Here is a 17,819-nt window from a genome sequence, read left to right as displayed (position 1 = left end):
GTGTCTGATTTACCTAAACTGATCCGACTTGCATCCAGATCGCTTTACGACCGGTCATTCAGAACCTAACATGGCCGTAAGTCGACGACTACCTGTACAAGAGTTCAGTGTTGATTGGTGCAATGACTTTTAACTTTTTCTTATAGAATCCAGAAAATTAGTGACTCAAGACAAAATAAAAATACATACATTTAATGACACTAAAACCATATATACACGTTAAATAAAATTACATAACTACAAAATACTGGATCCAAGGGCTTTTAAAATAAATCTACACTTCAGAGATTTTCTTATCCAAAAATATTAAAATCACCCATTCTCTGACTGATTCTATCACTGGATTGTTTAAAAACACCTTGTTTTCACAACAAAAATGTTCATCAGAGTCAGTTTCTTTATATATAAATTTTTGGGATCCTTTCTTGTCACCCTTATGTAGCATACATTATTATTCCTCCTATCACTGAAGTATAAATACACCTCTTGCAGTTCAATTTGGCACACAATTTAAATTTTTGCTGGAGAAATAAATTTCTTCTGCTACTTCATAAACAACAGATCTAAATAGACTCTTTATGTTAACCTCCCTACCAGCCAAGGTGGATGAAATACTAAGACCAAATTGCACATCTTATCCATGTTATTCAATAGATGTTACAGAATCCTATCTAGATTTAGCTGAAAACCGCTTTTTACTACTTCAAATTTCACCAGTTGCCTTTTCCATAGTAATCTGGTGTCTTTAAGACAAGAAATGAAACTTGACATTTAGCATTTCCACTAACATTCCTTTAGAACGTTGACTGCAATACCTTATTTATTTACTAAATACTTTTTGACAGTCTCAACTCCTCCAGTTTAAAAACTCACAGTTCTATGGTTCCTTTTTGGAATCTTTTATTAATATTCTTCCAACTGACATGTAAAACTTCTTGAGAACAAAATTTCTCTGGTCTACATTCTTAAACTTCCATTAAGTCCTCTCTTGTTTTTCTCATTATCCTGATAGTGAACGCTCTGTTTGTCAGCTGTCAATCATGAATCAAACTCCTCAGGAAGCATGTGTACTCCATTTAAATGGCAAGCGAAAAGTTAATTTAATGGCTGAGACATTGTTTCAGTTAGCATAACGAGAATGTCTTTTCACAACACATCACTTGATAATTTTAAATTACAATAACAGGATAATAAAAGGATTTCTTTAGTGTCTCAATATTAAACACTTGATCATTATCATCAGTGTGTTTAAAAACTTCAGGGGACTGCTCTAATTTTCCTTTGTTACCTGATGTCCTGTCCAAACAATATTCTAGTCCACATAAGGACACTGCACCATTAACAAAATTACATGCAAAAGCATGACATTTCAAAAAATCAGTTCCAAATGTTACTTGTACATTTGGATTAGAGGATTCTGGAAGAACTATTAATGGATGACAAACTTTCAGTGGAAAACAAGGAATTGAAATAAAACATTTATCAGTTGAAATTTCTGATTCAAATATACCCTTCAGCTTAATTGAATAACTTAAAACTGAAATGCCATTTGGAATCGAAGTTTTAATTTTGTTAAATTATAAGAAATGAGTAAAATATGTGCACCTGTCATGATTTCACATGTTAGAACTGTCAAAGGATTATCTATTAGCATGAGCTAATTCTACATCTAATTCTTTCAGGGTTTGAGCTACCTTTACCCATGTCTAATGAGTAGTTTGACATTTGTCCTTGCCAATGTGATATTGGAATAATAATTATTTCTAAATTTTCCTTTATTCTCATATTTCTTATTTTGAAAACAGAATTTATCCCAACATAAGTCTAGCAAAATGACCAGATTTATTGCATCATAAACATTTTGGAACATATCTCCTTTGAGATGTTTTATTTCTGTCAATACCATTAGATTTGCAAGTGAATGATTGATTATTTGTAGGATTCTTGGATATTGTTCAATCAGACATCATCTTAAACAGAAGTTCCTGTCCCTTCACTATTGCCTTTCCCATAGTAATCTGGTGTCCTTAAGACAGAAGAAGATGAAACTTGGCATTCGCCGTTTCCTCCAATAGCCCTTTAGAATGTCGACTGCAATATCTTCTTTTATTTACTAAATACTTATTGACAATCTCAACTCCTCCAATTTAAAAACACGCAGTTCTACAATTCCTTTTTGGAATCATCATCAAATTCCTGCCATGTATCCATAAGGGGTACATGACAGGAACTGATACTACTACATGAAAAATTTACATCATTACTAACTTCCTATCAACAATTTTTCTCCAAATCAGTCTGTTACCTGTCAAGACTCCAATATTATCATATCTTATATTTCTTTCTTCTAAGGCACTTTTTACCATATCAATTCAACTATATCTTGGTCTTCTTCTGAATGTTTTTCCTGCCAACCTGAGAACACCTCTTTTGCTAATCTTTCCTTGCCCCTTCCGTTCAAATAACTATACCACCTGAGATTAGCTCTGTTAATGCACTCCTGGATGCTGACAATGTCAAGTTCTTTCCTAATATCCTTGTTTTTAATATGATATTGCCATTGATAATGCCATCTGTTCATGTTCCTAATCTTTCGCAGGACTCTCATATCTGCAGTGTCAAGTTTTTAGTAAAATGTTTTACTTCTGACCCAGCTCTCAGATCCATAAGTTTAAAACTGGTTTGAGCACGTCTTGTATACAGATAATTTAGTGTTCTGATTAATATCTCTCTTATTTCATATAAATTTATTCAGTTGACTTCCAACCATACCAGCTTTGTTGATTCTGTTGTCTATTTCCATATTTAATTTACCATCGTCACTAAAAATTGTGCCTAAGTAGCTGAAATGTTTTATTTGTTCTATAGGTTCTCCATTCACAATGTCTTGTTATTGCTGACCTTCATACCATGTCTATTACAACAGTTATTAAATTTAGTCAGGGAATCTTGCAGACTTGTAGCGGATTTATTTAGATATATAACATCATCTGCATAAGAGCTGACATTAACATCTCCAATTTTGATATCAGATTTAATACTACTTTCTTTCATAATAGGATCCATATAGATAATGAATAACAAAGGGGATAATGTTCATCCATGTCTGTCACCAGATTTAACATTAAACCATCTTCCTGTACTTCAATTCTAACCGCTGACTTACAACTCAAATAAAAACTAGTATTGCTTGATATAATGCCCCATTGACACTAACGTTTTGAATAGCTTCTCTCTTGGCATCTTGTCATATGCTTTTTCCAGATCTACAAAACTTAAATACAGATCTTTGTTATGTTTCCATGATTTCTCAACTATTTGTCATAAATTTGAAGATCTTATCCTGACAGCTTCTGTTTGGCCTGAATCCAGCCTGTTCTTCACCAAGCTTTTCTTCCACAATCCTTAACCATTTATCAAGTATACTTGCATAAATCTTACCAGGAACACTGAGTAGAGATATATCTCTGTAATTCTCACATTCAGTTTTATTTCCCTTTATATATATATATATATATATATATATGGATACTATGAGAGCTCTACTCCAATCATCTGGAATTCAACTATGCAGTGCAGCCACTGTCAAGACTTTTATACCTTCATGCTTTCATTTCTGGTTGAATATCATCTACTGCTGCTGTCTTTCCACATTTCAGGCCTTTGATGTCTTTTTCTATTTCATGCCAGCAAAGGTTGTTTGAGGGGTTAGTAGTTGGAAGGGGTTCGATGCTGTTGACACACTCTCCCTCAATGAGTCTTTGGACTCACCGGAGGTGTCACATAATAATAATAAGTATGGATATCTATTCCTCACTGCATGCCTGTTAAATGTTTTTTTTACCACTGTGCTATCACTGCTTTTCATTTAGCAATTTTTCGAAGTAGTTACTCCGTACGTCAAGGATATCTTTTTCTCCAGTTTTTCATGTCATCTTTATCGTCTCTAATTCCTTTTACAGCACTCTTTCCTTCATTTCTGAGCTTCTTCAACAACACGCAGAATATCTTGCCATGTTCTTGATATTTATTTCCTATATTCTTACCAATGTCTTCCATGACTTTTGTTTAACTCATTTTACACAGTGTTTAGCTTTCTTACATTTATCTCTGTATTCTCTAATAGCACAAGCTGATTTATTTGCCAGGAACATTTGATATGCTTTTTTCTTTTCCTCCACTGTCTCTTTAATTTCCTATGTCCACCATGGAGTTCTGATTTTTCTATCCTTGTATACACACTCACCACATGCCTCTATCAGGAATCAGCCAGTGTTTTCTTCAGGGCTTGCCACTGAATCTCCAAGGTTTGGTTCCTGTTCTCAAATGCTTTCATTTTTTCTTGAATAATGTTTTTGTATTTTAGTCTACAGTTCACATCTGAGAGCTGCTCAACTTTTATTCGCTTTAAAACTTTCTTATATGCTCTTCTTTTCAGTATGAAATTCAATTTTGTCTTATTCAAGACTAAATGGTGATCACTTCTAATTTGAAATCCTCTGTACACTCTGACATCCTGAATCAGGGAGAAAACATCACTATCGACAATAACATAGTCAATGATACTTTCCTTATTCCTTGCCTCTTCTCTCCATGTGAATTTTTGCACATTTTTATGTTGGAACATGGTGTTAGTAATAACCAGTCCATGTCCTGTGAAGAAATCCAACAGGTATTTGCCGTTACTATTAGCTTTGCTCTTTTCTCCAAATTTTCTGAAAATATTTTTTGTATGTCTGACATTGATTTCCTTCTCTGCTATTTAAATCTCCAACAAGGACCAACTTTTCGTTTTTCATTGTGTCAATTGCTTTCTCTAAAGCCTCGAAAAATTCCTCCACTTCTACCTTAGTAGAACCTTCTGTGGGATCATAGGCAAAATAAAACTCATTATCAAGTTCCCCATTCTGATATTTGCCCACATTACTCTACTTGAGACTGACTGCCATTCAAGAAGATTAGCCCCATATTTAGTGTTGAATACTATATGGCTACTCCTTCTTTTCTTGATTGTCATTGCCTGAATATAACATTTTGTATTTATTGCTCAGAAAGATCTCACCAGTTTTTGTCTTTTTTGTTTCAGTCACCCCCAATTATGTCGATTTGGTACTTATCTAATTCCTCAGCTAGCTCCATTTCTTTGCCATTGAGGCTTCTTATGTTGACAGTACCGATCTTGAGCTCTGGTGATGTTGAGTTGGGGTCTGTTTTAGGATTTGTTCCAGTAGCTGACTTTTCACTGTTCGCCTTGGTTTCTTGGCGAAAACAGTGGGGGCCTTGTTTAACTGGGCGATGCCCCAGCCAGCATGAAATTTTGTCATATTGTACCATCATTTCATATTTTGGTTTAAGCCAATGAGAATACAATTTGGTTGGCTAAATTCCACATTGCCAGTCCATCCTCATTCCTTCAGTATCCATCCAGGTGGATACCTAACAGGGTGCACCACGAGCAGGTGAGGATTGGACATTAGGTCAGAAGCCCTGGTCGGTTCTCTGCATTCCTTTAAAGGCTATGTGGAGGTCTCATCTCAGTTATACAGCTGTGACCCTTAAGCATCCCACCCCCTTTTCAGGATCTTCCGTTAATATTCTTCTGACTATCATGTAAAACTTCCTAAGAACAAAATTTTTCTAGCCTGCAGTCTTAAACTTCCCTTAGCTCTCCCTTGTTTTTTCTCGTTATCCCAATACCGAACGCTCTATTTCGCAGCAGTCAATCATTCATCAAACTCCTCGGCGAGCATGCGCACTCCATGTAAATGGCAAGCGAGAAGTTAAGTATAATGGCTGACATGTCTCTGTTAGCATAATGAGAATGTCTTTTCAAAACACAACACTTGATAATTTTAAATTACAATAACAGGATTCAGATAAAAGTAACACTGTTATCAGAATTTAGTAAGTACATCAATTTCAAAGGGCTTGCATTTCATTTTGATGATAATATCAAAATTGTACATTGCAACTGCTGATATATGTGTTACGAAACCAAAATTAATAATATACTAACAAACACTTTAAACGTGTGGACAGACTTATGTGTTCGTCGAACATGTTGATTATTATTTTAACGGTATAATAGAATACAGAAACTAAGTAAATAATTAATTTATTAACTTGATGCTGATATTCCGCTGGTGTTATAACCAGCATCTTCAGAGCACAAAAACACTGTTTGTCACAATACGCGAGACTAAAACAACATGGTGTACTTAAACAAAATTGTAGCAGCATCACAAAGACTAGAGTCTTGATTTTGGCGCCCTCTATCTGAAAAAAAAAAAAAAAAGCTATCATATATTACTAGAGTCCTAGAAAAGTGCTATTTTTTTCTTGATATGACTGTCTCCCAGATCTTCGGCAAGTTAATACAGCCATATTTGTTGAGATTTGGAGTGTGTTTTAGGGCTTCTGTCGCCTCTCTCTGATTTATACGGGTTTTTGTGTAGTACTTTTGTGTTTTTCCAGTTGATCCTGTGTGCAGGGGTATCCAGAGCATGGTCTGCTAGGCCCGACTTCCCATAATGATAATTCCAGACGTATCTTTTATGTTCGCTGATGCGGATGTTCACATTTCTTCCTGTTTGACCGTAGTAGGCTCGATTGCATGAGCAGGGTACTTGGTAGACTCCTCGATGTGATAAAGGAGGAATGCTGTCCTTGGGTGAGCAGATGAGGGTGGCTAATTTGCTACATGGTCTGAATGTAGTGCGTAGTTTATGTTTATTGAGAATTCTTGAGATCTTTTTGGATGTGCCTTTAATGTAAGGGATGGTGACTGTTTTGTTGTAGTTCTCTGTGGTGGATGGTGGGAGGGGTTTCTTAGGAGTGTTTAGTATTTTGTTTATTTTATGTGGATTGTAGCCGTTGGCCAAGAAGGTGTGGCGTAAGTGAGTCAGTTCAGTAGTAAGAGCCTTGTCATTGGAACAGATTGCTCTCGCTCTATGGGTTAGCGTTTTTAATATGCCATATTGTTGAGAAGGATGATGGTGTGATTGTTTGTGTAAGTATCTGCCTGTATGTGTGGGTTTTCTAAAAACTGAAAATGATAGGGAACCATCTGGGAAACGTGTGATGAGTGTATCCAGGAAGGGCAGACAGTTGTTGGTTTCCAGTTCCATAGTAAAGTGGATTTTTGGATGTTGGCTATTTAAATGTGCTAAGAATGTTTTCAATGTCTCAGAGCCATGTGGCCAAATAGCAAGCACATCCTATTCAAATTCACAATACATGTAGGATATTTCAATTCACAATACATGCAGGATATTTCACATGGAAAGGGAAAATATACAAACAAATTGATGGGACAGCCATGGGCTCCCCCCTTTCCCCCCAGCCAACTTTTACATAGAACACCTGGAAAAACAAGCAATCAATACAGCCACTCTCAAACTAACACTTTGGCTATGTTGATGATGTGCTTGCTATTTGGCCACATGGCCCTGAGACATTGAAAACATTCTTAGCACATTTAAGCACATTTAAATAGCCAACATCCAAAAATCCACTTTACTATGGAACTGGAAATCAACAACTGTCTGCCCTTCCTGGATACACTCATCACACGTTTCCCAGATGGTTCCCTATCATTTTCAGTTTTTAGAAAACCCACACATACAGGCAGATACTTACACAAACAATCACACCATCAACCTTCTCAACAATATGGCATATTAAAAACGCTAACCCATAGAGCGAGAGCAATCTGTTCCAATGACAAGGCTCTTACTGCTGAACTGACTCACTTACGCCACACCTTCTTGGCCAACGGCTACAATCCACATAAAATAAACAAAATACTAAACACTCCTAAGAAACCCCTCCCACCATCCACCACAGAGAACTACAACAAAACAGTCACCATCCCTTACATTAAAGGCACATCCAAAAAGATCTCAAGAATTCTCAATAAACATAAACTACGCACTACATTCAGACCATGTAGCAAATTAGCCACCCTCATCCGCTCACCCAAGGACAGCATTCCTCCTTTATCACATCCAGGAGTCTACCAAGTACCCTGCTCATGCAATCGAGCCTACTACGGTCAAACAGGAAGAAATGTGAACATCCGCATCAGCGAACATAAAAGATACGTCTGGAATTATCATTATGGGAAGTCGGGCCTAGCAGACCATGCTAGGCCCGATACCCCTGCACACAGGATCAACTGGAAAAACACAAAAGTACTACACAAAAACCCGTATAAATCAGAGAGAGGCGACAGAAGCCCTAAAACACACTCCAAATCTCAACAAATATGGCTGTATTAACTTGCCGAAGATCTGGGAGACAGTCATATTAAGAAAAAACTAGCACTTTTCTAGGACTCTAGTAATATATGATAGCTTTTTTTTTTTTTTTTCAGATAGAGGGCGCCAAAATCAGGACTCTAGTCTTTGTGTTGCTGCTACAATTTTGTTTAAGTACACCATGTTGTTTTAGTCTCGTGTATTGTGACAAATAGTGTTTTTGTGCTCTGAAGATGCTGGTTATAACACCAGCGAAATATCAGCATCAAGTTAATAAATTAATTATTTACTTAGTTTCTGTGTTCTATTATACCGTTAAAATAATAATCAACATACTAACAAACAATTTGTAAAAATATTCATAATTTTTAAATATGATTATTTTTACAGCATGATATTTTTTGTAAAAGTAAATGAAATATCAAACATCAGTCCTGATGGTTATAACTGTATTGTATATAAACTTAATGTCATTTCATTCATTAGATAAGAATGAGATCTGCAAGATGACCTATTGGATCATGCAGGTAACTTGTCTATATACAGCTAGGAGTATCAGAAACAAAGGGATAGAATTTGTTCTATCTTTTTGTTTGAATTCTTGATGAACATGCTGGGGCCTCATATTGTAGGCTTAGTGAGACCTGGCAATCAGAAACAGATGTATACTAAATGGTATAAAGTGTTAGATAGCACAGTATTTTTAGGAAGGTGGTGTGCTGCTAAATAATGGGCGACTTGAGTCCATTTAAGGCAGAAAGCTATGACTGCAATGCTAGCAGTAATTTTCCACTTGACAGTGAGTTTGAAGCCATCTAATGTGAGGTGGAGTCTAACAAGACCAAAGACCTTGTGGATCAGTTGCTGATAACAATCAACTCCAAAGAATTCTATTGTTGTGCTGAATGGAGATGATATGCAGAAGAGATTATTCAACTAATGCGTGTTCATTTTGCTAAAAACTATCAACCAGGTGTTGCAACATTGTGCTCGTTGCTACCCCTTTACTTGATGAAGAAACTCAGATGTATGAGCAGGAACTACCTATTGCACAAACTGAATAAGAATCAGCAGTAGAGGCCAATAGGATATCAGCATGAATGCTAAAAGTATTCAGCTAAACTGGCTGTTCCTTTAGCCAGGCTAATTTGAGCATCAAGGAAGATTCCACAGGAGTGGAAAGAATGTGATAATTCTGTTGCGCAAGGGTAGTGTTAAGATTGTGTCTATCAACCAATCAGTATCTCTGAAGTGGTGGTGAATATATTTTGGAAAAGTTTACAAGCTTGTATATATAGAGAAATGAGTTGACAGAATCTATACTTTACAGTGAACAAACAGCATGTGGGTTTACTAAGAGAAGGTAATGTTTGAGCAACTTGTTCACATTTTATAATAATGTTCCTGTTGAGTTAGACAAGGGAAATGGACATACAATGATGCTTTTGACAGGATACAACATCGAAGATTACATAAATAGGAGAATATGGGATTGGATTATAAAATGTTAGCATGGATAAGATGGCTGACTGACATGAAAACTTTATATATATATATATGCAGTAGATACGTTCTACAGAAAACTGCATATAAAAAAATCACACAAAAATGACCTTTCATTGAAAAAATTAGGGATACGTTCCATAATTTTCTAAAACTGCATAAAACTGAAGTAATGAATTAAAATAAACCTAAAATCACATAAAAGTTTATGAAAATTCAGGAAAATGCCTAAGTTTGTTTTAAAGCTTTATTCATTTAATTTTATTGAAAAGTAAAAAAAAAAAATTTTTTTATTCACTATTAGACAATAATCGGCAACATTTTCGAACTGGTGCAAAATCGCTTTCATCACCAGAAGAGATAGTCAGCGCATCAGATCTGTATGGTAAAAGCAATGGTTCTTCACAAACAGAATTAGCTTCACCCTCATTCTGTGCTGATTTTTTTCTTCTGACAATGTAATCAGTGATTAAACTTTGCGATCATGATTTCACTAATTTTTTTATACAGCTCGCGATATCCAGACATACAGTTCTTCAGCTAACATTGGAATTTGTGTCATTAACAAGAAAATGATTTTCCAATTTATTGCACAGTTTGAAGACCTCAAATTATATTTGCAGCGAGGGGGACAGATTTTTCTTCTGCTTCACTATCGTTTTCTGGATCTTCGACAATATCTAAAGTTAATCGATATCCAATAATATCATCGTCACTTAAGGCATTATCCCCAAGCAATTCGTCTACATCATTCTGGCTAAATGTATCAAAACCTTCTCCACCAATTTCATGTGCCAAAGTAATAATTTCAGCTGATAATGTAGATGTTTGCAACACATCCAGGCCAAGCTGCTTTCCAGCAGGCATGTAAAGTTTGTGGTCTTATTTCAGCGATAGCAGATGCAACATGATTTAAGCAGTCCAAAATAGAAAATTTTTTCCAAACGTCAGTTACTGTTAATGATTCATTTTCTAGTTTACCCAATATAAATTGGGTATAGAAAATTTTATATTTTTTAAAAGTAGCAATTATGCCTTGATCTAATGACTGAATAATGCTTGTTGTATCAGGTGAAAACACATTTGGATGTTCTCAATGCGATGACTTGGTGCGTTGTCAACAATCAATAAAACTTTAAAATCGAGAGCTTTTTGCTTCATATATATTTCCACTTCTGGTACAAAGCAATTATTGAACCATTCAGCAAATACAACACTTGTTACCCAGGCCTTTGTTTTAGATCTTTGTCTTTTAGAGCACGTTGTCTTAGAGATCGATTTGCTGAGGGGGGGGGGGGATTCAACATTCGCTCCCCTGATGCATTGCTACAAAGTCACAACATTATTTGATCTTTGCTTGCTTTAAACCCACTTGCTTTTTTCTCAGACTGTGCGATGTGAGTTCGACTAGGCATTTTCTTCCAAAACAATCCTGTTTCGTCAGCATTAAACATTTGATCTGGACAAATATCCACCATCTTCAATAATTTTGGCTGCTGCAACCTCACCTGTAATCTTCACATAATGAAGTGCATTCCTTTTTAAAAACCTGGTTAACCATCCTTTGCTAGCCAAAAATTCTTTATCAGCCTGGGAAGCGGAGGTAGACTGCTCCAATTGCTTCATAAAACCGAAGAGCTTTTTGTTTAATTAAATAACCACTTATAGGAATTCTTCGAGTTAATTCTTCAATCCAAATTACGAGCTCTTGTTCCGTGTTTTCTAATAAAGCATCTCTTGAATACGATGATAATTTGGCACTTAGTTTTGTGCCAGAAATGACAGATTTTCTTATTGCGACTTCATTCTTTTTAATTGCTCTTATAGTAGATTCACCTAAATTAAAATGTTTAGCAATCGCCATAGATCCCTCTCCTTTTGCTAGACTTTTGATAATAAAAAGACACTTACTCACATGCAAAATTAAACTTCCCGAACACTCGCTGCTTACACATTATCGGGTTATGCCATAATGTGTTGCAGCATGCTGTTCATTATGTACAACGGCGAGGAACAAATTGGTCAACCACACGTGAAATCACGTGCTTTATAGGTAAAATTTTCCAACTGTTATACAAGCAAAATAGTTACACTTTAAAAACTACAATGATCTTAAAAGAGAAGTTAATTTTCCACCATGTAATAATAAACAACTCATCCCACAATACGGATTGGTTACCCCAGGGTTTCTCAAACTGTGTTCTGCGAGAAGTTTTGGAATTTGTCATTTTAGTTTTCTAAGCATTCTTCTTGAATAAATGTTATAGTGGAAATATTCTTAGGAGAATAATATTCGTGAATATGTCGAAAAGCTCAGACCTGGAACGTCTAAATAACATCTGTGTAGCAAATGTTAGTAACCAAGCCGTCTATTTTTAAACGTGGAAGTATTCATGAATTATCGTTAATTTTCACACATTGAAACCTTTCAAATTCAGGAAAAGGAATACCGCTGTTTATGACCAGTCATTGCCTGGAAGCCGATTACAACAATGTGCAGCTTATCCTCTGTTCTCAAAACTGAATGAAATAACATCTTTGTTGCAAATGTTAGTGACCAATCAGCAAGGAAGTATAAAGAAAATTTTTCCACTGAAATTGAAGATCAAGGTAGTCTGTATCCGGTTTTCAAATCTTGTAATACTGAATATTTTCTTCGTAAGTTCATATTGTAGGGTGAGAGTTTCAAAACCGTAGTGCCGTGATTTTTTAAAAGTAATAAGCCTACAGATTTAAATTTTAATATGAATAAGAGACAAAGGACTTTGTTTAATTTTGGTGTTAAGAAATCTCTTATTGAAGGTGTTTGTGATGCAACAGATAGTGATTCATCCATCTCCAGGATATACAAAAGGAGGGGAAAACTATCGGCACACAGGATCGCACAGTCTGAGGAAAAAGCAAGTGGGTTTAAAGCAAGCAAAGATCGAGTAATGTTGTTACTTTGTAGCAATGCATCAGGGGATCGAATGTTGAAACCAAAGTCCAGAATTGGTCTTAGACCACGTCTAAGACCAATATTGGACTTAGCTGACTAACTTGAATTCTGTATTGGCTTAACGCAGATGAATGCGTGCTAGATGTCACCTTGCTCTTTGCTGCTTTCATCAGGGGAACTGGAACAAGCACTGCATTAGACGATAGGCACCATCAACAGAAAGGAAATCAAACTGCATTCACTCTTAAGTACTTATAATATAAATTTTTGGTGATCAGAATGGGATATGTCAGTGAAAATCAGCACAAATTAGTTTAATAATTAATAATAAAAAATTAGTTAAATTAACAATTAATTATTAATACATTACAAAATAACCAAAGTGTTCCATGAAAATTTCAGAATTTGTGAAGTGTTTCGTGATAGAAAAAGTTTGGGAAACACTGGATTACCCTTCTGTTAACATGTGTAGAAGGGTAAGGTAAAGTGTCGAAAGGTCTCATATCTGTGGGCGTGCTATACATAAGTTTCGAAGTTATGCACCCACCACATAACTTGAAATCCGCATAAAAAAAAGACCCAAGCGGCGTGTGCGCGTATACATACGGGAGATGAGAGTTTGCAAGATTTAAGGTGACCGTGGTGTAGTACAACTTCAGTCCTTCATGCTGCTCATTATGAGGTTTAACAGATCCTATATTTTGTCTCTGTTACAGAAACATCAGGGATACAATTTTAAAATTGTAAAGCACACACTCGAAATGGTAGCGGAAAAAAAAAAGTCTGAAGTTCTTTAAGGGTTAGCTCATTTTAAGGTAAACATTTAAGTCTTCTTCCCATACAAACATTAATGTAGAACCATATTGGATGCAATTTAAATTCTATTAACCTTAGCTGCATAATGTAGTGTAAAGGTGAAAATTGAACATTTAATTCATATGTATCATAATCAGACCATTTAACTGATCCAGTGAAACATAGCTCAGTTAGTGTACAGCCATAATTTAAAAAAATGAAAGAAAAAAAAAGTATAATTTTAGGTCCTACTGCTCTGCTTTTGATTCATTTAAAAATGTTCAGAATGTTATCAAATGCCAAAAAATTATCAGGTTAAAATGTTGAGTTTTGTATTTTTTTCTTGCTTTCTCTCATAGGAAAGCTTAAGGAACTTGGAAACATGGTTTTAAAGCCATTTGGATTATCTACAGAAAATTTCAAAATGGTTCAAGATCCAAATACTGGTGGATATTCCATAAATTTTCAAAAATAGTATTTGACAGTAAAATAGGATATTTAAAGTTAATTGAAAAGGTGGATACAGTGTAAAATATTGTATAATGTGTGATATTTAATTTAAGAGATGGATGGAATGTAAAATATTGTATGATCTTGATTTCCTTGTCCAATTTGTAAAAATACAAACTATGCTTATTAAAAGATGCTTATTTGCTTTTAAATGAAATAATTATATATTCATGTCAGGCTGTGTGTCATGCCTGATGTTAAACTAGTACAGGTACAGCACAAAATGCATCACACGGGGAATGTGTTAATATGGGCTTCATTTAGATTGTTCTTTGCAAAAGTGTGTTCATGCCTTGGGTAAAGAAATCTTCGTTTTTTCACATGGTTAGAGAATAAATTATACTGAACAAAAAATTATATTTTTGCAGTAAAGGATTACTTTATCCATGACTGAACAAACAAAACATTGCACATGAAGTATCTTCATGACTAGGCTATTTGTATTCCCAGACCAGTTTTTAGACTTTTAGTATCGCCATGGGGATGCAAAAACTTAACTCACTTTTCATAGTCATTTCTAATTCTCAGCAAAATCTGAATTATTCAGATTATAGCAAGTCTTCTTGTCTATTTCTTTCCATGACTTGAAAGAATTGCACATATGAAAAAGTTTGTTTTCTGGTGATTGACCAAGTATTTTCATGAAGTTTCTTGTAAAAACACTGCAATAATACCATTTTCTTTGTTTGCATGTCATAAAGCTACTATTGGGTAAATATGTTTTTGGTATCAGCCATCTTTTAACATAGTGACCTGACTTGCTTTGCCAAACTGCTGAAAAATTCCAATCAAAACATTATGCTAAAGGAAATCTACTATAGTGAGGATTTATAAAATTTTGCACTCTTAAGATGGGGTGAAATTTTCAAAAAGTGTGACATGGAAGGATAATGTCTGGAATACATCACAGCATTTTCTTTAAAGTGTGACTTCATATTCAACAGTTTCTGTAAAAACTGTTGAATATGAAGAATCTAATTCCATTAACTGCAATACTTACTAAAAATATAAAAGTAGATTTATCTAGAAATTTAAAATTTTTAGATAAATTACTATACCGACAAGCTATTTTTGGTTCTTTGAATTAAGGGGAAAGGAGATTTCCATGTAGCTTTTAAGGCATTTGGAGAATTGACTGAGGCATCCATAACATCCATTCCTCACCTTCATGTGGTGTATTGTTAGTAGGTGCTGAATGAATGAGGATGTGCTGTGACAATTTTGGACTTAGCTGACCAACTTGAATTCTGTATTGGCTTAAAGCAGATGCAGTTGAATGCTTGCTTAGGTGTCACCTTGCTCTTTGCTGCTTTCATCAGGGAACTGGAACAAACATTACATTAGACGATTGGCACCATCAACAGAAAGGAAATCAAACTGGCAGATGAGAGAAGTACCACACTGATAGAATTGGTTTTTACTGAGAATGGATCAACAGAGCAAGATCCTGCTAATTAATAAATATTGCCTGTTACATTTGAAGCTTTAGTGATCAGGGAAAGAAAAGGAGTAGCAATAGCATTCAACACCAAACACAAAGATAAACTTTGTGATGGGAAGGTAATTTCAAACTGAGTTAAAGGGGAATCGGACAAAGAAACATTTGTGCTTATCCCACAAGAATTCTTAAGGAGGAAGTGGATGATTTTTTTAATCATTAAGCAGATGGCAAAGAAAATGGAAAACCTGGTCCTTGTTAGAGATCTAAACGTCAGGATAGGAAATGAATCAATGGCATTTAGAAATTTCCTCAGAAAATTTGGAAAAAAGGTAAAGCTACTAATAGTGCCTGCTGGATTTTTGTTCAGGACATGGACTAGTCACCATTAACGCCTAAAGATGTGTACAAATTTACATAAGAAGATACAAGAAAAAAAACTGGTTTTCAGGAGATTTGAAATTGGAAGTAAACACTTATATTTATTTTTATCCTGTTTAAAACTATACCAGAAAGAAAATATAAGAAAGCTTTTAGAGATAAAGTGCTGATTCAATTATAAATATTATTCAAGAAAAAATTATAGTTTGGAAACAAGAATCAAACCTTGTAGACTTGGCAGACACTGAAGAAAACATTGTTTGATTCAGTGAGAGGCATGTGGTGAAGTTGTTTGCATGGATAGAAAAATCAGAACTCCATGGTGGACTCAGGAAGTGAATGAAAGTGGCAGTCAAGGAAAAAGAAGGTATATCAAAAGTTCTAGCAATAAGTCAGCAGAAGATAAATATCATGATGACAAAATGTGTTCTGGAGACTACTGAAGAAGCTTAGAAATGGAGAAAAGGGCACTATAAAAGAAATCAGTAATTAAAGAATGCTAAATGAAATGAACAGTGACAACATAAACATTATGTTGTCACTGTTCTGGTAGAAAACATTCAAAAGGAATGTTGCAAGGTGTTGCATTGTGGAGTGCAGAAATATAAGACTATGTACTTGGACGGTGCTCTACTGCAAGGAATTGAATGTGATTTGGGAGTGATGGACTGAGGCTTAGAGGATCCAGTGTTGCAAAGACTGCACATCGTAGTGCTGCTATAAGTACTACTCTAATGTTAAGGAGGTGGTTGTCCCACTGTATAAAGCACTGGTCAGACTACACTGTGCTCTGATTTAGTCAACTGGTTTTCAGGGTGATGTGGAAACATTGGGTAAGGTCCAGAGATGAGTGAGTGAGACAATGAAGACTGAAATGCTGGCTATGGAGAGAGGTTAAGTGTGAATTGCAGAGTTTGGTGGATAGGAGGAAAAGAGGTGATATGATATGATACACATCAAGTTAGTGAGTTTTTTTTTTTATCGAATTAATTCATAGGGGATCATAAAAGAGTAGAAGGTGAGAACCAGACACCATCCCTGGAAGTTGTGTGGTGAAGAAGGGTATGAGGAGTAGATTTTTTTTTTTTTTACACAGAGAAATTGTCAGTGAATGGAATGCATTATTGGAATATGCTGTTGATGCAGGGAGTGTTAAGGATTTTAAAATTCAGTGTGATAAGTATGTTGTCAGTTGAATGAACCTTGCACAATAAGTGACTTCATGATGAGTATAATAAGTGTAAAAAAGTTTTCTTGCTTACGTTTACTGAGTATTTAAACTCATTCTGAAAAGATATTCCACTTTTATTTTTAAAAGCTTTATTATACATTTTTATTTTGCTCACATTGGATAAATGCTCTCTCTCTTACAACATAAAGCAATCATCAGTAAGACTTTCTTCAGTCTCTCCAGTTGAGTTAATACAGAAACACTGTATTCATGAATGGGTGTGTGTAGTAGAGAAATCCAGCAGGTATTTACCTAACATCTTATTTTTCCAAAACTTATTTTGTAAGTTTGGATTTCATTTCTATGCACTAAAAGTTCTCAGAAGAACTAACCCCCCCCCCCCCCCATTTCTCTTTCTGACTAAAAAAAAAAAAAAAATTCTATTTCATTACTACACAGGTACAAGTCTGTCATTCTGGTTGGCAGACTGCCAACCAGAATGATACACTGTTTGGCTGGCTAGGTTTATTAAAAGACATGCTCTTCATAATATAAAAATTAAAGGTGAAACAGCTGCTAAAGCATTTCCACAAAAACTTGCTGGAAGATGGAGGTTACACTCGTGAACAAGTTTGGAATATGGATGGAACCAGCATTTTTTGAAAAAAAAAATGCCAAACAGAACATACCTATCAAAAATGCAAAAACTGTTGGTGGGTTCAAAGCAGCAAAGGATCGCATAACACTCCTATTTTGTTCAAACGCTGGAGATGATGTTAAAAACCACTGCTCATAAATCAATCATTAAGACCACGGCCAATGAAA

General features: G+C 35.2%; 1 protein-coding gene across 2 annotated transcripts in view; it reads left to right on the top strand.

The window, feature by feature from the left end:
• The window catches only part of Ttc1 (Tetratricopeptide repeat domain 1), a 161,131-nt gene extending 146,973 nt beyond the window's left edge, over positions 1-14,158 (top strand). For both annotated transcript variants that reach the window (XM_090394917.1, XM_090394925.1), the window contains exon 7: positions 13,854-14,158. In XM_090394917.1, coding sequence (XP_090251043.1) covers positions 13,854-13,969 — 116 coding nt within the window. In that variant the 3' untranslated portion in view covers positions 13,970-14,158. The remainder of the gene's footprint in view (positions 1-13,853) is intronic.
• Positions 14,159-17,819: the final 3,661 nt, after the last annotated feature.

Source organism: Typopeltis vanoorti, chromosome 1 (assembly GCF_054136105.1).
Source record: "Typopeltis vanoorti isolate ZY-2024b chromosome 1, IOZ_Tvanoo_1.0, whole genome shotgun sequence".
Lineage (NCBI taxonomy): Eukaryota > Metazoa > Arthropoda > Arachnida > Uropygi > Thelyphonidae > Typopeltis > Typopeltis vanoorti.
Note: the sequence above shows the minus strand (reverse complement) of the source record. Positions and strands in the feature narration are given on the sequence as shown.